Source organism: Bos grunniens, chromosome 13 (genome assembly GCF_055505025.1).
Source record: "Bos grunniens cultivar Pamir isolate PY7600 chromosome 13, Bosgru_T2T1.0, whole genome shotgun sequence".
Lineage (NCBI taxonomy): Eukaryota > Metazoa > Chordata > Mammalia > Artiodactyla > Bovidae > Bos > Bos grunniens.
Genome location: NC_141177.1, coordinates 54846803 through 54869571, shown reverse-complemented (window position 1 = coordinate 54869571; position 22769 = coordinate 54846803). Strand labels below are relative to the sequence as shown.

The 22769-nt window shown below is 42.5% G+C and overlaps 1 protein-coding gene across 7 annotated transcripts in view; it reads right to left on the bottom strand.

Moving 5' to 3' along the window:
- The window catches only part of FRMD4A (FERM domain containing 4A), a 521947-nt gene that overhangs the window by 324650 nt on the left and 174528 nt on the right, over positions 1 to 22769 (bottom strand). For 2 of the 7 annotated variants that reach the window (XM_086334268.1, XM_086334270.1), the window contains exon 1: positions 6340 to 6866. The exons of 4 other annotated variants lie outside the window; for them this stretch is intronic. In XM_086334268.1, coding sequence (XP_086190394.1) covers positions 6340 to 6498 — 159 coding nt within the window. In that variant the 5' untranslated portion in view covers positions 6499 to 6866. Of the gene's footprint in view, positions 1 to 6339; positions 6928 to 22769 lie in introns of those variants that run through there. One more of the 7 variants, XM_086334267.1, reaches the window with a different exon arrangement.

Sequence of the window (22769 nt, the reverse complement as noted above, 5' to 3'; positions counted from 1 at the left end):
AAACATACATACATAGGCTCCAGATCAATTAAACGAGAATTGCTGGGAGTCAGACCTGAGCATGGGTGGCTTTAAAAGCTCCCCAACAGAATCAAAAGCCCAACCAGGGAATGATAGCCATCACTTCAGGCAATGGAGAAACCATCAACCGTGAAAGCATTGCTATGAAATAATAGGAAAAAAGTTATATATATATATATAGGTCTCTGTCTTCCATTTCCAGCACAGAGCTCCTTAAACTCCTGTAATTTTTCCTTAAAGAGCACTGGGAGCATTTTTTGTTCTTATATTTGGACTTCAACCCTGGTTCCTGACACAGAGCTCTTAAACCCCTTAGAATTCCTGAGTGATAGGAATGTCTTTTGTTTTAATGAGGTGACTCTGTTGGGCTCTTGGATGGCTTCAGAATGGGGACTTGTCACCAGAAAGATCAAGCCATGATTGGAAGCTTAAAACTTTCATCTCCATCCTCATCCTCTGGGAATGAGAGAGGGGCTGAAGACTGAGTTAATGATTGAGCATGCCTACATGATGAAGCATCCATAAAATTTCAAACATATGGGGTTCAAAAAGCTTCTGGGCTAGTAAACATATCCATATGCTGGGATAATGTGCATCTCAGTTCCACAGGGCTAGGAGCTCCTGCACTTGGGACCTTCCCAGACCTTGCCCTATGAATCTCTCCATCTGGCTATCCATCTATGTCCTTTCTCATTTCCTGTATCATGTAATAAACTGGTAAATGTGTTTTCCTGAGTTCTGTAAGCTCTTCTAGCAAATGACCAAATCCAAGAAGGGGATCATGGGAACCTCCAATTTGTAGACAAGTCAGCCAGAAGTTGTGGGGTAAACTGGGGATGTGTGATTGGTGTCTGAAGAGTAGGGCAGTCCTCAACCTGAGCCCTTAACCTGAACTTGTGCTGCCTCTAGGCAGTTAGTGTCAGAATTGCTTTGTGTGGAAAATCTAACCACACCACAAGCATTGTGAGTGTGATAGCAGCATAAGAGTAAAGAAAAAGAGAGAGTTTTCCCTAGACAAACAAAATACATAAAAATGGCCATTCATCACCTTACCACTAGTAAGTAAAGGCATTCTTGATGAATTTTTCCGAAGATAAAAAACAATAATAATACAGTATATTAAAAAATAATCATTTTTCATTGTTGTGCATTGTTGTTCAGTCGCTAAGTCATGTTCAACTCTTTGTGACCCCATGGAGTGCAGTATTCCAGGCTTCCCTGTCCTTTACTATTACTAAAGGCACTCCACTCTTAATGAATTTTTCCCCAAGATAAAAAACAGTAAGGATACAGCATATTAAAAAAATGATAATGAAAAACTAAAAAGAGAACTGCCATATAATCCAGCAATTCTACTCCTGGGTATATATTTGAGGAAAATGAAAACACTAGTGTGAAAAGATACATGCACCCTAACGTTCACAGCAGCACTGTTTACAATAGTCAAGACATGCAAGCAACCTATCATCAAAAAAGAACACAAGTAACAAACGGTGAGGACGTGGAGCAAAAGGAACCCTGGTAGATTGTTTGTGAGAGTGTGAATTAGCGCAGCCACTGAGGAAAACAGTATGGAGGCTTCTCAGAAAACTAAAAATAGAACCACCACGTGACCCAGCAATCCTACTCCTGGGTATATATCTGAAAAACAAAAAACCAACCCACAATAATTTGAAAAGATACACGCACCCTAATATTCATAGCAACATTATTTACAATTGCCAAGATATGGAAGCAATATAAGTGTCCATCAACAGATGAGTGGATAAAGATGTGGTATGTATGTGTACACACACACACACACACACACAATGGAATACTACTCAGTCATACAAAAGAATGAAATTCTGCTATTTGCAACAATGTGAATGGATCTAGAGGATAGTATTTTTAGTAAAATAAGTCATACAGAGAAAGACAAGCACTGTACTTTCTATGCAGTGACACAGATATCACTTTATATGTGGAATCTAAAAAATAACACAAATACGACAAAACAGAAACAGATTCACCGATACAGAGAAGAGACTAGTGGTTATCAGTGGGGAGAGGGAAGGGAGCAGGAGCAAGAAAGGAGTAGAGGATTAAGAGGTACAAATTACTATGTATAAAATAGGTCAACAACAGGGATATACTGTACAGAACAGGGAAATACTGCTATTATTTTGTAATAATTTTAAATGGACTATAATCAATAATCCATAATAATATTGTCATTGTGTTGTACACTTGAAACTAGTATAATACTGTAAATCAATTATACTTCAATAAAAATAACAATACTTTCCATTTGTATATACTTCAGCAGTTGCAGCACACTTTCACAAATATGTCCTATTTTACCCTTACACTTAAAAAATTAATTTATTTTAACTGGAGGCTAATTACTTTATAATATTTTAGTGGTTTCTGCTATACATTGACATGAATCAGCCATGGGTGTACATGTGTACAGGCTTCAACAGTAAGTGAACTGTGAACTTCCAGATGTTCAAGCTGGATTTAGAAAAGCCAGAGGAGCCAGAGATTAAATTGTCAACATCCATTGGATCATCGAAAAAGCAAGAGAGTTCAAGAAAAAACATCTACTTCTACTTTATTGACTACACCAAAGCCTTTGACTGTGTGGATCACAACAAACTGTGGAAAATTATGAAAGAGATGGGAATACCAGACCACCTGATCTGCCTCTTGAGAAACCTTATGCAGGTCAAGAAGCAACAGTAAGAACTGGACATGGAACAACAGACTGGTTCCAAACAGGGAAAGGAGTACATCAAGGCTGTATATTGTACTCTGCTTATTTAACTTATATGCAGAGTACATCATGGGAAATGCTGGGCTGGAAGAAGCACAAGCTGGAATTTAGACTGTGGGGAGAAATATCAATAAACTCAGATATGCAGATGACACCACCCTTATGGCAGAAAGTGAAGAGGAACTCAAAAGCCTCTTGATGAAAGTGAAAGTGGAGAGTGAAAAAGTTGGCTTAAAGCTCAACATTCAGAAAACGAAGATCATGGCATCTTGTCCCATCACTTCATGGGAAATTTGTATGCAGGTCAGGAAGCAACAGTTAGAACTGGACATGGAACAACAGACTGGTTCCAAAGAGGAAAAGGAGTAAGTCAAGGCTGTATACTGTCACTCTGTTTATTTAACTTATATGCAGAGTATATCATGAGAAACGCTGGACTGGAAGAAACACAAACTGGAATCAAGATTGCTGGGAGAAATATCAATAACCTCAGATATGCAGATGACACCACCCTTATGGCAGAAAGTTAAAAGGAACTAAAAAGCCTCTTGATGAAAGTGAAAGTGGAGAGTGAAAAAGTTGGCTTAAAGCTCAACATTCAGAAAATGAAGATCATGGCATCCACTCCCACCACTTCATGGGAAATAGATAGGGAAACAGTGGAAACAGTGTCAGACTTTATTTTTCTGGACTCCAAAATCACTGCAGATGGTGACTGCAGCCATGAAATTAAAAGACGCTTACTCCTTGGAAGGAAAGTTATGACCAACCTAGATAGCATATTCAAAAGCAGAGACATTACTTTGCCAACAAAGGTCCATCTAGTCAAGGCTGTGGTTTTTCCTGTGGTCATGTATGGATGTGAGAGTTGGACTGTGAAGAAGGCTGAGCGCCAAAGAATTGATGCTTTTGAACTGTGGTGTTGGAGAAGACTCTTGAGAGTCCCTTGGACTGCAAGGAGATCCAACCAGTTCATTCTGAAGGAGATCAGCCCTGGGATTTCTTTGGAAGGAAAGATGCTAAAGCTGAAACTCCAGTACTTTGGCCACCTCATGTGAAGAGTTGACTCATTGGAAAAGACTCTGATGCTGGGAGGGATTGGGGGCAGGAGGAGAAGGGGATGACAGAGGATGAGATGGCTGGATGGCATCGCTGACTCGATGGACATGAGTCTGAGTGACCTCCAGGAGTTGGTGATGGACAGGGAGGCCTGGCGTGCTGCGATTCATGGGGTTGCAAAGAGTCGGACACGACTGAGAAACTGATCTGATCTGATCTGATGCTTTCTTTTCCAAGACCCCTAGCCTGGCTCTTCAGACAGCTAACTGGTCAACGTGGCCTCTTAGGTCAGTGAACTCGTTTAGACCTGCTGCCCTTGCTTTCCCCTCCACAAATGCCTTTCAAACCCACCTGTGGGAATTACCTGTTGGCTGAAGACAGGCTGTGTGGGTCATAGGCAGCTGACCTCTAGGCTGACCATTTTGGCTTAGCTGGCCAGTCTGGCATGGCCAGAGACAAATCATGGACAAGCATGAGGTGTGATTAGCTTTTGAGTCCCAATTGCCTCCCAAGGGCCAGGTGTAAAACTGCTCTTCAGTAAGTGTCTGATGAATTGAGTTGAAATTGAAGCAGGAGGAAGGTTCTTCCAGGTCTGGTGGCCAATAATTCCATGTTCTCTCCAGTACACTTATAGCATGAAGGAAAGTCTTTAAAAAGCCCACTGACATGGGCTAGTACATTAGAATCCTGATTTTTATATAACTTAATGAAACATAAAGCGAGGAAAACAGGAGAGAAAAGAATGTGGGAGAGGGACTTTCCTGGAGATCCAGTGGTTGGCATGCTTCCACTGCAGTGGGCATGGTTTTGATTGGTTGGGGAACAAAGATCCCACCTGCCCCACAGTGCAGCCAAGAAATAATAAAAATTTAATAAAAAAGAAAGTGGGAAACAGAAGAAGCCAGGACTCCCAAATTCACTTGTAATTAGCAACAAATAGGACAGACTCATCTGGTTTAAGGAATTAGCCTCAACACCAAGCTGTTGAGATTTGACTCCAAAACCAAGGTTTTAAAAAAATCCTCAAATGGACAAACCAGCCATGTTAGTTTCTGTTTGTATCTCCCATCTGGGTGATTTTTTTCCCCCCAGATATCTTTCAAAATCACAATTTGTCATGGGAAACACTGTAAAGACTTTTCAGATTCTTGTCAAATTTGGGAAGACTTCTTTCAAGTTTCTTTTACATATGATCTATTACAGACATAACCTTATTTGCTGTTTATAGCAAAACTATAGGCATATGCCTTTCAAACACAAGAATTCTGGGGGGAAAAGTCCTCATTTTTAGAAACAACTTGAATGGTCTTCATCCTGTCTGCCAACAGGCAGATGAAGAAGTAGAAGGAAGGGGTTCTGGGAGGGCTGTGTGCCTCTGTGAAACCAGCACAGGGTGTCTGGGCTCATCTTCCAAGGAGCTGTCTATTCAGTGCAAGTATGGACAGTCCACCAGGAGGGCTCGGGGGGAAGGGTGGCTACAGGGTCCTGTGTTTAGCCACTAGTTCATTAAGAGATTATATGCAGCCAAATTATGCTTAAGAATACAAAGGCCAGCTGGGCCTGCTTGCTTCCAAGCAGTGTGGGAAGCGGAGAGGGGGCCAACACCTCTCAAGCTAACTTAGTGAAAGAAATAGTATTGCAAGAAAACATTAACTGAGGCCAAGCTAGTGACACCTGCCTCCAAGAAGCAGGCAGGGGCAGAGCTGGCCCTTTGCTCATTTGCCTTCATCTCCCCCACCCCGTCAGTCAGTCTGGATCCTTCTTCTCAGGCTGGGCTGGGCTATCAGGACTGAAACCCCCATGGTCGGCAGGGACTTGGCTTCATGCCACCAGTCTGGAGGGATGGGTGGGAAAGCAGACCCTCTCCCTTTTTAAGAGCTCTATGTCCCCAGCCAGTGGGCTTAGAAGGGCCACCCAGCTGCAGAAAACTTTCCCCATTTCTCACATTTGTGTGGGAATGTCTGAGAAGGGAAGCTACCAAATGGGAGGGAGGGGAAGATGGGGACTTGATACTGCTGCTCAGTGCTCGTCCCTCCTCACCTCCTGGCCTGCCAGCCAACACCCCGTATCAGGTTTTTGCCACCCCTATACACACACACACACTCTTTGAGAAAATAGCATCTCTTGTGAGAGGAGCATGAACTTGTGGGGAGGGCATCCTCATCTTTGTAGCCAGAAAAACTTGGGTGCAAATACCAGAGCTCTGTCATTTATCAGCTGGGTAACACTGAACATCTTATATCCCTCCCTGAGTTTTAATAACCTTATCTCCAAAAGGTGCCACAAACACCCATTTTTATCAGGTTGTCAGGAAAACTGAATTAGATCCTGCTTACAGTGCACCTCTCCCATTGCCTGGCACCTAGAAGACGATGCCAGATGAAGGTGGATTCCTCCCCTTGCACATGGTACAGAAATGACAAGAGCTGATGTCCCTTTCCCACCATTCCCCACGAATTTCTCATGCTACAAAGAAACAGAAGAGGAGCTTCTGGTCCCACCTGGTAGACAGCCCTGGAGATGCACCATGGTTTCAGCATCAGTTGCAGGACCCGCACGTTTCTGCCTTGGCATGTCCTCAGAGCCCGGCAAGTCAGGCCCCACACCGGCCGGTCCCAGGCATTCAGCAGGTTCTCAGAGCCCAGCGGCCCCGCAGCCATGCCAGCCAAGGCCCCGCCTCTGCCCTTCTGGTCCCAGGCCCCATATGCAGGGCTGTGTTCTTTTCCTGACGCCAAGTTCAAATGTCACTGAGATGTCATCAGACCAGGAAAAATGCAGTCCAAATAACTCTGCCTCCACTGGGGCCTCTGTCCTAGCCCCCACCCTGCCTCCCCAGCACCCTCACTAGTCTTCAGAGACTGTTTCCGCACAAGGACGAGCTAACAGCTCCTAAATGAGAATGTTTTCTCCCTGCCTCCAGAAAGTCTCCCAGGACAAGGTAAAAATAAGCCTCCCCTGCAGATAATAGCACTCGCTGGACCTCAGAGGACACCCGGCTGACTTTCCAGGCAGATCAGAACAGAATTTTAGAAAGAACGTGGACCCGGATCGTCACTGTGTGCTCATGGTTCCGGAATTCCATCCAGGGTGAGAAGCAAAGGGGATGGATTTTCAGCCTCCCGCCAACATTCCCAAGGCATTCCGTTCAGACTCTTAACTCTTTAAAACTTCCAGAACCAGAGTTTCTGCATGACAAAGCCAAAAGGACAGTTTTTTTTTTTTTTTCCCCCCCAAATCAACACTGGAAAAACTGCTATATCTGTCGACAAGTTGTAAAAATCCAGGCATTTACTTTGGAAATGTCCCAAGTTTAGGTTAGGAAGAGAAGGGCAGGAAGAAAGCTTATCTGCTAGATGTAATATCCACATCTGAGATTTTAGAGGAGAGGGGATAAAGGGGGATAAAGGTGGCCTATCTGCTTTTCCCCATGATGGGTCATTTTCTATAAATGCTCTTGTGACTTTATCATGTATTAAATAAATCCTGTGGCAACCTTAACTCAAGGAAGGGCATCCAGTTAAACAAGATAAAGCTCTTTGAGATGTCAATCAAGTTATTTTGAGTTTTGATTTTTTTGATTATTATTATTGGTTATTATTTTGATTATTTTAAACCATGTTTCAGAAGGGCATCTGCATCTAGTTCAATAGTGTACTGACCAAAAGACAAGATTTCAAAGTGAGAAGGGGACGGAGGATTAGCTCATAACACAACCTGTATGTTTAAGGGAACAGCATGTTTAGTCTTAACATCAGTTTGAGTGTTTGGTAGTCACTGAGGCATATTTGCCTTCTGCACATCCTTTATACTGATTGATTATCTTGTCTCTTCAACTGGAACCTTTACTATCATCAGAAAAGTAGTAGAACATAACCCACAGAACTCATAACTCACTACCTCCTGGAATGTCCTGATGCGAGACATAACTGAGTTTGAATTCGGCCCTACCACTTACTGTGTGACCTTAGACACATTGACTTCTCTCGTTTATTGTGTTGGCCAAAAAATTCGCTCAGGTTTTCTCATAACATGTTATGGAAAATATCTAAACGAACTTTTTGGCCAACCCCAGTAGTTCTTTATCTCTCAGATGGAAAGCATACCAACCTCACAGGGCTGTTGTGAGGATTAAGTCAGGGGATATACTTAAAGTAGATAATGCAGGGTGTGGCATGTACCTGATTTTCATTTTTTGGGAGTGTTTCCCATGATCAAGTAATTCTAGGATACTATCCACCACTGATAGTATAAAACTCTTGAGATCATTTCCAGATCTGTGTTTCTCTGAATCACCTTTTTGGAATCCCTTTTGCTATGGATCCATGCACTTATTCATTTAATGAATATGTGAAGATCACTTTCACCAACAATCTTCTTGGATGATTTTTATCATTTTCCTGTGGGTCATGGCTCCAGGGAAAAACTGCAGGATTTTATTCCTGTATATTATTCCTTTATTTTCACACACCCCAAAATAAAAGGTGGTGGTGGGTTTATGAAGGAATCCTGTCTTTCTACAGACATCAGCAGAGATAGTTTCACTTTCAAGTAAAAGAAAGAAAGAAAGAAGGAACAAAGGAAGGAAGAAAGAAAAAAGAGAAAGAAAGAAGCTAAATTAATTTTTAAAAAGTAGTATATGGAAAGTGACTGCTCCATTACCATTAGCTAACTGCTTTGGTATTTTTAAGAAGAAGCAAAGGCAAGCGATATCATAGTTAGCTGTTGTCTATGTCCCCAAGCTCATACATCTCTATGGGGATTTTGGCCGTGAACCAGGCTCTTATCCAGAGCATGTAATTATGGAAAGGACAGGGACCAGTTTAAAGGTTCTGTTTTACACTATTGTTAAGTAATGTGATTAAAACATTTCTTTATAGTTAAATATATATTTAGCTTATAGTCTGGGAATCTTTGAAGTCTAAAGGTGCCCTAATAAGCTTTTTAAAAACATGCCTGAATATAAACATATTAATTCTTGAGAACAGCAGGACTTAATCACACTGCCCTGAAGTCTTTGGTGCACACAGGGACAGGGCCGTCCTCTGCAGGGACTGGCTCAAGGGCCTGCAGCTTGAGCCTGGTCATGCCAGCGGATGACTTTGAGCCTGGGGAGGCACAGGTGGCAGAGACAGGTCAGGCCCTAGTGCTGGTGGAGGATGCTACCTGGTTTCACTGGCCCCGTCTTTTCAATCATATCTGATTCTGTCCTAGACTTTCAGTCATTAATTCAGACTTTCACAGGGCAGGTTCCCTGATGGCATCTGAGGATGTGCATGCAAACGCCACTAGCATCAACCATGATGCCCTGTGTCTTTAAAGGGATTTATGATGCTCAAGCCTTTGACTGTGCGGATCACAATAAACTGTGGAAAATTCTGAAAGAGATGGGAATACCAGACCACCTGACCTGCCTCTTGAGAAACCTATATGCAGGTCAGGAAGCAACAGTTAGAACTGGACATGAAACAACAGACTGGTTGCAAATAGGAAAAGGAGTACATCAAGGCTGTATATTGTCACCCTGCTTATTTAACTTCTGTGCAGAGTACATCACGAGAAACGCTGGGCTGGAAGAAACACAAGCTGGAATCAAGATTGCCGGGAGAAATATCAATAGCCTCAGATATGCAGATGACACCACCCTTATGGCAGAAAGTGAAGAGGAACTCAAAAGCCTCTTGATGAAAGTGAAAGTGGAGAGTGAAAAGTTCGCTTAAAGCTCAACATTCAGAAAACGACGATCATGGCATCTGGTCCCATCACTTCATGGGAAATAGATGGGGAAACAGTGGCTGACTTTATTTTTTTGGGCTCCAAAGTCACTGCAGATGGTGACTGCAGCCATGAAATTAAAAGACGCTTACTCCTTGGAAGAAAAGGAGTTATGACCAACCTAGATAGCATGTTGAAAAGCAGAGACATTACTTTGCCAACAAAGGTTCGTCTAGTCAAGGCTATGGTTTTTCCAGTGGTCATGTATGGATGTGAGAGTTGGACTGTGAAGAAAGCTGAGTACCGAAGAATTGATGCTTTTGAACTGTGGTGTTGGAGAAGACTCTTGAGAGTCCCTTGGACTGCAAGGAGATCCAATCAGTCCATTCTTAAGGAGATCAGCCCTGGGATTTCTTTGGAAGGAATAATGCTAAAGCTGAAACTCCAGTACTTTGGCCACCTCATGCGAAGAATTGACTCATTGGAAAAGACTCTGATGCTGGGAGGGATTGGGGGCAGGAGGAGAAGGGGATGACAGAGGATAAGATGGCTGGATGGCATCACTGACTCAATGGATGTGAGTGAACTCCAGTGGTTGGTGACGGACAGGGAGGCCTGGTGTGCTGCGATTCATGGGGTCGCAAAGAGTCGGACATGACTGATCGACTGAAGGGAACTGATAATGCTCAGAGCAGTTAGATATAAATGTGTGTGTCTTTGTGTGTGTGTGTGTCTGTGTGTTTGTGTGTCTTTGTACCCTCATATTACAAAGGAGGAAATCAGAATGACCTGTCCAGGCCACATGGATATTGTGCAGATGTTGGGACATGACCCCAGGGTTCACCAAGCCAGCAAATGACCTGGATTTGTCTTACTATTCCGAACTCCATTTAATCACTTTCTTTATACTTTCTTTGAAAATGATAGAAAACTAGTTTGCTAGGTGGTTTATCCCTTAGACATTTGATCACCAAGCCTCAGGAATAGTGAAGTGGTGAACCGCTGGGTGTTGAAATGGAGAGTGGCATCATGAGGTGCTGGGAAGACATAGTTAAGATCCATCCTGCATCACCCCTCCTTTCATGAACTTCTTTGCTAGCGTTTGGGGGTAAAGAGTCCAAGTCTTGAGTTAGTTGGCAGAATTGGATCAGTTGCTGTGTGTTTGCCTGCTGTCTGCCCTGGGGGAACATCACTGATAAAACTGGTGTCTTAGTCCTATGGTTCCACCTTTAGGAAGGGAACAGATTCCAGGGGGAGGCAAGCCTGGTGAAGCCAGGAGTTTCTGCATAGAGCAAAGGCAGAAAGAGGTGGGCAGGACCTCCCAGGGAGTGTGGGGCCCAGAGCAGGGCTCTGCCTGGATCCCCTCCCCCATCTGCTCCACCCTTGCTCCAGTTCTCTCCCTCTCCATGCCTTTGGGTATTCCATCTCTGCTCCTAGACTCTCCTCACTATTTTTGTAAAGACAGAGGGATTTTTTTTTTAAAGCAATAATTGCCTTTGCCTGACTCAAGGGATGTTTTCAGACATAATTACTACTTTGAAAAGAATTTGGAAAAACTCAAGTTGGAAGTAATGCCTAGTGTCATTATGACCAAAATTTGCAAGTAGACAGAGACACAGGAAATGGCACACAGGGGGGAAGTCTATTTATAGCAACCAAAGAAATGTGTTCGGAAATGCAATCTAATTAACCCATCTTAATTATTCACTGATTATTTAGTGACATCTATTTTAGGAAATGTCAGCCAGAAGATTGACTGGCTATACTCTATGTTAGGTTAAATTCAGCTCCCGGGAGGCATAAATAGCCGTGTTTAGAAGATTCTCTTAGATGAGTTATGTTATGCTTTGCTGGTAGAGCCAGAGGGGAAAGGTCAGTTTCTCCAGCATCAAGGCCCAGTCTGGTTGAGATCCAATGCCATGACATTTCAGCCAGAATTAACACCTTATTAAAGCCACATCTGCTTTCTTGGAGGAACTGAAGAGGATCAACGGGCAACTTATTCCAAAGTGAGCCTGAGAAGATGAGAGCAAACAAAGGGATCCACAAGAGTGAGGCAAAAAAGCAGGGATGTGTTCAGAAACCCCATGAACCATATCTTCAGGTTTTGTAGAGAGCAGATTTCTATGGGGTTTTGTGTACAGTTAATGTTTCTGTGTCACAGACTTTATCAGCCCTTAGCACTAATTCTTATTTTTATTCTATATTCCCCACACTCCCTCCCACCCCGGTTTCCAACATAGGATCAAACAGGCTGAAATCTATTGCACATTTAGTTCTTTCCACCAATTGAATGCTTTTGTTTTTAAATCTTTATGTGTAACCAAAATGCAAGTCTGGGCAGAACTGGAAGCTTCATTCTTTACATGAAATTGGCCCATCATTCTCTGTCTTTTGGACTCTGTGGGAGAGGGCGAGGGTGGGATGATTTGGGAGAATGGCATTGAAACTTGTAAATTACATGTGGAACAACTCGCCAGTCCAGGTTCGATGCATGATACAGTATGCTCGGGGCTGGTGCACTGGGATGACCTAGAGGGATGGTATGGGGAGGGAGGTCGGAGCAGGGTTCAGGATAGGGAACACCCTTAGTGGATTCGTGTTGATGTTTGGCAAAACCCATACAATATTGTAAAGTAATTAGCCTCCGATTAAAATAAATAAATTTATATTAAAAAATAAAGAAATTACAAGTTAAAAAAATAAATATCAGAGAAATTGTGGATTCAGTTCAGACCACCACAATAAAGTGAATATCACAATAGAGAGAATCACACAAAATTTTTGGTTTTCCAGTGCATATAAGAGCTATGTTTACACTATCAGAGATCAGATCAGTCGCTCAGTTGTGTCCGACTCTTTGCGACCCCATGAACTGCAGCACGCCAGGCCTCCTTGTCCATTACCAGCTCCCAGAGTTCACTGAGACTCACATCCATCGAGTCAGTGATGCCATCCAGCCATCTCATCCTCTGTCGTCCCCTTCTCCTCTTGTCCCCAATCCCTCCCAGCATCAGAGTCTTTTCCAATGAGTCAACTCTTCGCATGAGGTGGCCAAAGTACTGGAGTTTCAGCTTTAGCATCATTCCTTCCAAAGAAATCCCAGGGCTGATCTCCTTCAGAATGGACTGGTTGGATCTCCTTGCAGTCCAAGGGACTCTCAAGAGTCTTCTCCAACACCACAGTTCAAAAGCATCAATTCTTCGGCGCTCAGCCTTCTTCACAGTCCAACTCTCACATCCATACATGACCACAGGAAAAACCATAGCCTTGACTAGACGGACCTTTGTTGGCAAGGTAATGTCTCTGCTTTTGAATATGCTATCTAGGTTGGTCATAAGTGTGTAATAGCATTATGTTTAGAAAACAATATATATATTTTAATAGAAAGAATATTTTATTGTTAAAAATGCTGCTGCTGCTGCTAAGTCGCTTCAGTAGTGTCTGACTCTGTGTGACCCCATAGATGGCAACCCACTAGGCTCCCCCATCTCTGGGATTCTCCAGGCAAGAACACTGGAGTGGGTTGCCATTTCCCTCTCCCATGCATGAAAGTGAAATGTGAAAGTGAAGTCGCTCAGTTGTGTCCAACTCTTAGCAACCCCATGAACTGCAGCCTATCAGGCTCCTCCATCCATGGGATTTTCAAGGCAAGAGTACTGGAGTGGGTTGCCATTGCCTTCTCCGCTAAAAATGCTAACCATCATTTGAGCTCCAGCAAGAGTTGTAATCTTTCTGCAAGAGTAACATCTAATATCACTGATCACAGATCACCATAACAAATATAGCAAAAATGAAAAAGTTTGAATTATTCCAAGAATTACTGAAATGTGACCAGAGACACAAAATAAGTAAATGTTTGAAAAGTGGTGGTGATAGACTTGCCTGACACTGGGTTGCCACAGAACTCCAATTTGTAATAACCAAAATATCCACAAAGCACAATACGTGCAACACAATGTGAAGTGCAACAAAATGTGTTATGACCACAGCTTTTTCTTGGGCGGGAGCAGGGTGATCAGCGGCAGGGTTCTGACGCGAACTGAAGTCGGACAGCCTGGGGGGTGAGCCCGCCCGGAGCCTGGAGGTGTGTCTGGCTCGCCTCCAGGGTCACAGGGTGGGGTACTGGCCACCGACTGGACTGGATGACCGCTGGCTTGTGTTCGGTGCCAGCTGCGTGGGCTCCAGCTTTGTGCGTTTTCCTTGGAATGCTCGGAAACTCGGCGAAGACTAAGGAGATCCCCTCGGAATTTGCCGGGCGTGCTGGCACCGGGTAAAGTACTCGCGCGCTGGCCTCGACTCCAACCCCCTTCAGCCAGAAGATGGCAACCTGCAGTGTTCCGCTAAAGATACCCCTCGTCCAAGGTAAGGAGCAGTGGCTGCGCTTTGCTGGAGCAGCCGTGAAGAGATACCCCATGTCCAAGGTAAGAGAAACCCAAGTAAGACGGTAGGTGTTGCAAGAGGGCATCAGAGGGCAGACACACTGAAACCATACTCACAGCTTTTTCTTAACTAGCAGTTTTAAAAAGAAATTAAAAAATTTTAAGAGCGATTCTTCATTTTAATGGAAATTATGACTGAATTTCATCAAGTGGTATGATGTGTCCTTTTGGATTTGAGTAAATATTACATTTAACTGGATTATGTGTATCACTATTTTGAGACAAAATTATGTATGGTATGGCCCAATAAGCATATGCTTGTTAAGTGCACATTGATATAATAAATTTTTTTCACCTTTAAAAAAATAAAAGAACCCTTGATTGAGATATATTTTCCATACTATACACTTCACTCATCTACAGTATACAGTTCAGTGGATTTTAGTATGTTCATTGGGTTCTATAACCATCACCACGATCTAATTTGAGAACATTTTCATCACCCCAAAATGAAACCACATACCCATCAGCTGGTACCACCACTTCCCATCTTTTCCCATCTTCTTCCCCCAGCCACCTGCAACCACTAATTTGCTTTCGGTCTCTATAGGTTTGCCTGTTCTGGACATTATATGTAAGTATGATCTCTGTGCCTGGCTTCTTTGACTGAGCGAGTTTTCAAGGTTCATTCCTGTTGTAGCTGGTATCAGCACTTCACTTCTTTCTCTTACTGAATAAAATTCCATTGTGTAGAGATAACACATTTTGTTAATCCATTTATCCACTGGTGGGCAATTGGGTTGTTTATACTTTGGGGCTATTATAAATAATGTTATGGACATTCATGTACAGGATTTTGTGTGGATGTACATTTTGCAAAAAAGCAAAATGGCTGTCTGAGGAGGCCTTACAAATACCTGTGAAAAGAAGGGAAGTGAAAAGCAAAGGAGCAAAGGAAAGATATACCCATTTGAATGCAGAGTTCCAAAGAATAGCAAGGAGAGATAAGAAAGCCTTCCTCAGCAATCAATGGAAAGAAATAAGGGAAAACAATAGAATGGGAAAGACTAGAGATCTCTCCAAGAAAATGAGAGATACCAAGGGAACATTTCATGCAAAGATGGGCTCAATAATGGACAGAAATGGTATGGACCTAACAGAAGCAGAAGATATTAAGAACAGGTGGCAAGAATACACAGAAGAATTGTACAAAAAAGATCTTCACGACCCAGATAATCACAATGGTGCGATCACTCACCTAGAGCCAGACATCCTGGAATGTGAAGTCAAGTGGGCCTTAGAAAGCATCACTACGAACAAAGCTAGTGGAGGTGATGGAATTCCAGTTGAGCTATTCCAAATCCTGAAAGATGCTGTGAAAGTGCTGCACTCAATATGCCAGCAAATTTGGAAAACTCAGCAGTGGCCACAGGACTGGAAAAGGTCAGTTTTCATTCCAATCCCAAAGAAAGGCAATATCAAAGAATGCTCAAGCTACTGCACAATTACACTCTTCTCACACGCTAGTAAAGTGATGCTCAAAATTCTCCAAGCCAGGAGAATTCTCCAGCAATATGTGAACCATGAACTTCCAGATGTTCAAGCTGGTTTTAGAAAAGGCAGAGGAACCAGAGATCAAATTGCCAACATCCGCTGGATCATCAAAAAAGGAAGAGAGTTCCAGAAAAACATCTATTCCTGCTTTATTGACTATGCCAAAGTCTTTGACTATGTGCATCACAATAAACTGTGGAAAATTCTGAAAGAGATGGGAATATCAGACCACCTGACCTGCCTCTTGAGAAATCTGTATGCAGGTCAGGAAGCAACAGTTAGAACTGGACATGGAACAACAGACTGGTTGCAAATAGGAAAAGGAGTACGTCAAGGCTGTATATTGTCACCCTGCTTATTTAACTTATATGCAGAGTACATCATGAGAAACGCTGGGCTAGAAGCATAAGCTGGAATCAAGATTGCTGGGAGAAATATCAATAACCTCAGATATGCAGATGACACCACCCTTATGGCAGAAAGTGAAGAGGAACTAAAGAGCCTTTTGATGAAAGTGAAAGTGGAGAGTGAAAAAGTTGGCTTAAAGCTCAACATTCAGAAAACGACGATCATGGCATCTGGTCCCATCACTTCATGGGAAATAGATGGGGAAACAGTGGCTGACTTTATTTTTTTGGGCTCCAAAGTCACTGCAGATGGTGACTGCAGCCATGGAATTAAAAGATGCTTACTCCTTGAAAGGAAAGTTATGACCAACCTAGACAGCATATTAAAAAGCAGAGACATTACTTTGCCAACAAAGGTCTGTCTAGTCAAGGCTATGGTTTTTCCAGTGGTCATGTATGAATGTGAGAGTTGGACTATAAAGAAAGCTGAGCACCAAAGAATTTATGCTTTTGAACTGTAGTGTTGGAGAAGACTCTTGAGAGTCCCTTGGACTGCAAGGAGATCCAACCAGTCCATCCTAAAGGAGATCAGTCCTGGGTGTTCATTGAAAGGACTGATGTTGAAGCAGAAACTCCAATATTTTGGCCACCTCATGCGAAGAGCTGACTCATTGGAAAAGACCCTGATGCTGGGAAAGATTGAGGGCAGGAGGAGAAGGGGACGACAGAGGATGAGATGGTTGGATGGCATCACCGACTTGATGGACATGGGATTAGGTGGACTCCGGGAGTTGGTGATGGACAGGGAGGCCTGGCGTGCTGCGGTCATGGGGTCATACAGAGTCGGACATGACTGAGTGAGTGAACTGAACTGAACTGAACATTTTGCATGTCTCTTAGGCAGCTACCTAGGAGTGCCATTGCCATGTTATCTCCATTTTTAACCTCTTAAGGAATTGACAAGCTGTGTTCCATAGCTGCTGCACCATTTTACATTCCCATCAGCAGTGTGTGACGGTTTTTCATTTCTCCACATCCTTGCCAACCTTGTGAACATCTGTCCTTTTGATTATAGGTGTTCTGGTGGGTCAAGCATCGTGCTTTCCTGGTCGGGTTCTATGACACAGCCTTTGGATAGGGTGGGGCACAAGGGCCAGAAGGCAGTGCCCACCTTTCAAGGGCTGGCCTGCCATCTTTCCTGACTGAGCCCCAAGCATATGAATGGGCTTTGGGGACACAGAGGCAAAAGTCTCAGAAGAGCCCAGAATTTCCCCTCCTCCTCCTTCTCCTTCTGCTCCTGACACTCTCATGCCTACCATTTGGGGCAAATGTCCAAACACTTTTGGAAGTTCCCATTTGTCACTTTATAGTCCCAGTGCCAATTCTTTGGGAAAAGGATATTTAGAAATAGCCCTTGTCTGATGAAGTGAGTGGGCAACATGCAAAACCCAAACCCAAACAATTTTTTGAAATTCTGAGGCGTTTCAGAACTGCTCACTAACACACTGAATTCCGTATTTGGGTCTGGAAAATGTCCCAGCTCTGACAGAGTCATCAGTGCGTCATTATTCTTCAACCTGGGAAAAAAAATGCTAGGGAGTGCATTCTGATCATTTAGGGGTAGGAAAATCATTAAAAAAAAAATGCTTGGCTGTGTTCATGAAAATATTTTGGGTCCCTGGGAAAGTAGCAGAGAGGCAGGACTGCCCTCTGGTTTAAGGGCTCCAGAGCTGCACGCCAAGAGCTATATTTAGAAATATTTCCTCTAAGCACTAAAAACCATTATACAAGGGATCCTAGGGCCCTAAAAGTGATGTCATCCTATCAATTACTCTGGTTACTAAAGTTAGTTCTCAGATACATGCCAGGCCCCTATAGAAATAAAATCAGGGCTGCCTGAACCAATCAGTCCAGACCCTGAAGAGATATTAAACGTCCAACCTCCTCCCTTTCTTAATCTCTCTTATTTGGTTTCCATGGAACTCAGTGGCCAAGGATGTTTTTTGAGCATATATTTTGCAAGCCTGTTTTATATGATCCACACAGCCTTAATGTGAAAAAATAAATGCGTTGTTTTGTTTAGAGGTTGTAAGCAGTTGGAAGGGTCTGGGGCCCGTTGTGAGTGGAGTTATAACGCTGGGGGGTGTCTGCTAGCCACTTGAGCACTATCTCCTCTTCCTTCTCACGGAGGGGATTAAGATGAGTTACTAGTCAGAGGAGAGCTCCGAGAGATAACTTTCCCTCCAAGGGGGAACCAAGAAGACGTTAGAAAATCTGTGTCTAGAAGCTGTGAAGAGGTTTGAGGGAAACTCAGTGAGGAGGACGTTAATGTTTCTCCCTCTAATGGAAGGCAAGTAGAATTGATAAGAGGTAAATTAGGATAGCTTAAATTCCTTTGAACCCTTGCCCCGCCTGTGGACTTCTTTATACTATTGTGTTGTTCATAATATATTAGGTTTTAAAAACTTGTTACTCATTTCTAGTGAGGTTTGGTTCCTCTTTAAAATTTCTTCTAATTTAGCAAATCCACTTAAAAAAAAGCCTCAGCGTCTTGAGCTTAACAGAATTGTTGGAAATGGCAGAGAAAGAATAAAAGAAATGGCAAAGAATGAATGAAAATGTGTCTCTTACATAAAAGCATAGGCTTGTGGCTCTTCCTGCTGCTCTTGGGTGACGTGCCTTCATAAAATCTTCATAAGCTACTCCACCCTGGAGTAGCTTAAGCTCTATAACAGGAGCTTCTGTGGTTCTTCTTGCTCTGGTTTCTCAAAGAGTAGGTGTACAGGGTTAGCCCTGCATCCCTTTTCTTACTGAGTAGTGAAGACATGACGCACTATGACAGTGATGATGCTGGAGGCTTGATGAATGCGGATGGAAGGGCCTTGCTAAGGGAAGTGGGGTCAATGCCGCTTTTGTGGATCGATGCCATTCTGGTGAGATAATGACTTTGGGAAGCTGTTCTCTAGGCTACGTTTCCCCCTTGCTTTCTTGAAATGCTTTTCCCAAGGGGAAAAGAAAGCAGAGAAATAAAGGATGTCTGCCATCAGAAGAACCCAGCTAGGAGACTACCTCCTGACCACCACCCTGGGCTACCCCAGGGCTCTGTATCCTTATCCTTAGCACCACCTAGGCCAGAAGTCCCACGGTTATGCCTGGTTCCAGAGACTGTATTCCTACATGGTTGTGGCAATAAATCTGTCTGTCACATTTATTCTAGTCTGTCACATTTTTTAGAGTTAATAAAAGTCCTCTCATGAACAAGATCCATAGTAAGGACAGAAAAACCCCAAAACACATAAAACAAAACCACTGTTCTGACTCTATGAATTTGCTTATTCGAGACACTCATGCAAGTGGAATCACACAGTATTTGTTCTTTTGTGACTGGGCTTATTCCATTCAGCTATTTTCAAGGTCTATCTATGTTGTCATCTGTGTTAGAATTTGCTTCCTTTTTAAAGGCTGAATAATACTCTACTGTGGGCTTCTCTGGTGGCTCAGTGGTAGAGAAATGGAAGTGAGTCAGTCATGACTTTTACTTTTTACAGTTTCATTCTTGGACACCTTTTCATGGTAGAGGCTAGTGAATGACCTTTATCCCATACACAGAATGAAAAATCAACACTTAAGGACCTTTTACCCAACGATTCCTTGCCCCCCTCTAGCCCCCGCAAAAAATAATTCAATTAATTAAAATAATTATTTTGTTAAAAGGATTTTCTTCCCACCATGAGAACATACTTGTTGACTTGAAAAGCCTGACTCTTAGTAATGCGCCTTTATTTTTAAATTAAAATGGTTTCTTACTGATGGGATATTTCAGGACTTGACTCCCCAAATGCAGGGATGAAGCACCGAAGCTGAGAGCCTGAATCACTTACTCCTTTGTCCCTGTGGTCAAGAGGGCAGAACGTTTCAGAGGTTAAAATCCACGTCAACAAAGAGCATTTAGACTCTTGTTTTAGAAATGAGTGACTCATCTTTGGGTCATTTTCATGTCTTTCTGTCCTCTCTCTCTCTCTCCCCTAACCAGGAGGAAACTGCAGGCAAAACACTCTTCTTTATCTCCACACACAAAGGACACAAATGTTGCTGATCCCGAAACCTGACTTCCTGTTATTAAGGAGGACATCCTACAATTTCATGGAGCGAGATTTCTAAGTAAAGAAGAAAGTTGAATGACTTCAGAGTTTGCTCCCCACCTACAATTAACTAGGTCACAGCTGTAAAGGAAGAGAGGGGGGAAAAAAAAAAAAACCCAAATCATTTCAAGACAGGGGCCCTCAATATCATCTGTGGCCAAAAAGTAAACACTTGATTTTATTTTTTAAAAGGAAAAGCAATACATTTAACAGAGACAAGTACATTGGAGGATGTAATAGAAAGTGAAAAAAAAAAATCTCATAGGATAGTAGGCTGAGGGCTGGTGTCACAGGCCTAATTATTTTATTTATTATTTGGGCAGAGGGAGATGGAAATGATCTCCTTCATACATATAAACCCTGATCTGCCTTTAATCTGTGTAGAGGACTTCTTAGGATTATGCAAAATCCATAAAGATTCCCATTTGGTTATGCAAGGGTTAAAGACTTTTTAGGACCCAGAACTGTTTCATGTCTGTTGGACTTCCAAATTTGGCAAATGTAAAATTCTCACAGTGGACTCTTTGACTGTGATAGGACATCAAGGTGGGACAGACTATTTCAGAGTGGATTAGATATTTAAGAATTTACACTCTCCAAGGAAGGAATGCTTCTCAGAAATGAAACATCTCAATGTGCTGTGTCCTTTTCTTCCTCTCTTATGACCCCCTGGCATCATGGGGCTTTGTTTGCTCACTGAGTGGGAAAGATTTATGTGAATAACACTAACCCATCGACCAAAAATAATTTCTTTCTTTCCTGCATCTCAATATAAGCAAATATATCCCTAGAAGCCTGGCTAAAATGTGGTTCCTCATTCCTAAATATGGGTATCACACACACACACACACTCCCATTGAAGGATGTGCTATGGAGTGGGAAACTATGAGAGTCCCAGGTGAGATGTCTGTACAAAACTGAGGGCTTCCCTGATGACATAATTGGATTTCTTACTTGTTATATTTCAAAGCAATGTTTCACTTAGAAAATGACTCTGGAGGGGATCTTCCTGACCTAGAGATTGAACCGTGTCTCCTACATTGCAGGCGGATTCTTTACCACTAAGCCAACTGGGAAGCCCTGGGATGTCCTGAGTGCGACTGAATAACCGAAAAGAGCAGAAAGAAAACCAGGGGAGGTTCAGCCTGACACCATGGTCTAAAGTCTGATGTCTAGTTCTATCACAGTCATTTCTGCTGTTCTGTTAAAAAGAACCTGAAAAGAACCAAGAGACACATCCAGAGTCTATCCTGATCAGCAAGGGGAATAAAAGAAGGTCAGCGTCATCTGCCTAATAGCTCTTAAACACCAGATGGCAATTTCCAATTAGAGTTTGGTACATACAGAGCATGACCTGGCAGATGGTTTTCACCTGACAGAGAGGTAGAGCGCGTTCTCCTGGCAAAAGGCCCACAGGAACATTTCATCACAGCACAGTGACTTGGGGATGCCTCACTCTTTCTTATATATATATATTTAAAAAACTCCCATGACCTTCATGTGCAACAATAGCATGAAATCTCACTCTGAAGACTCATAAGCCTCCAGTCTAAAGAAAAGAGATCAAGCCCTGAGCCTTTAGAGTGGGAGCACTGACTCTAAGACCCTAGACTACCAGAGAACTAACCCTAGGGGGTATCAAATAGTGAGAACTCACTTAAAGGAAACCACTTGAATACAAGACCTGGCACCACCCAACCACCAGTAGCACTCGGTGCAGGATGCCTCATCTAAACAACAAACAAAACAAAAATACAAACCCAATCCTCAGCAGACAGGATTACCACCTCACTCAGCCTTGCCCATCAGAGGAAAAACAAACAAAAACTCAGCACAAATCTCACTCTATATGAAGCTTACACAAACCACTGGACCAATCTTAGGAGGGCAGATATGAAAAGGAAGAAAGAACTCAACCTTGAAGCCTGGAAAAAGGAGACCTCAAACACAGTAAGTTAAAAAAAAAAATAATGAAAAGGCAGAGCAATACTACACAAATGAAGGAACAAACTAGAAACACAGAAGTCCAAATAAATGAAAAGGAAATAGACAAACTACCTGAAACAGAATTCAGAATAATGATAGTAAAGATGATCAAAAACCTTGATAACAAAATGGAGAAAATGCAAGAATCAATCAAAAAAGACCTAGAAGAATTAAAGAATAAACATGCAGAGACAAACAACACTATTACTGAAATTAAAAATAGTCTAGAAGGAATCCTTAGCAGAATACCTGAAACAGAAGAACGAATCAGTGAGCTGGAAGATAAAATGGAGGAAATACCTTCTGAAGAGCAGAATAAAGTAAAATGAATGAAAAGAACTGAGGATAGTCTCAGAGACCTCTGGAACAATATCAAATGAACCAACATTAGAATTATAGAGGTCCCAGAAGTAGAAGAGAAAAAGAAAGGGTATGAGAAAATCTTTGAAGACATTATACTTGAAAATTTTCCCAACATGGAAAAGGAAATAGTTAATCAAGTTCAAGAGGCACAAAGAGTCCCATACAGGATAAACCCAAGGAGAAACACACCAAGACACATATTAATCAAACTAACAGACTAAACACAAAGAAAGAATATTAAAAGCAGTAAGGGAGAAGCAATAAGTAACATACAAGGGAAACCCCATACACTTAACAGCTGATCTTTCAGCAGAAACTCTGCAGGCCAGAAGGGAATCGCAGGATATATTTAAAGTACTGAATGAGAAAAGTCAACAACCAAGATTACTATACCCGGCAAGAATCTCATTCAAAACTGAGGGAGAAATAAAAAGCTTTTCAGACA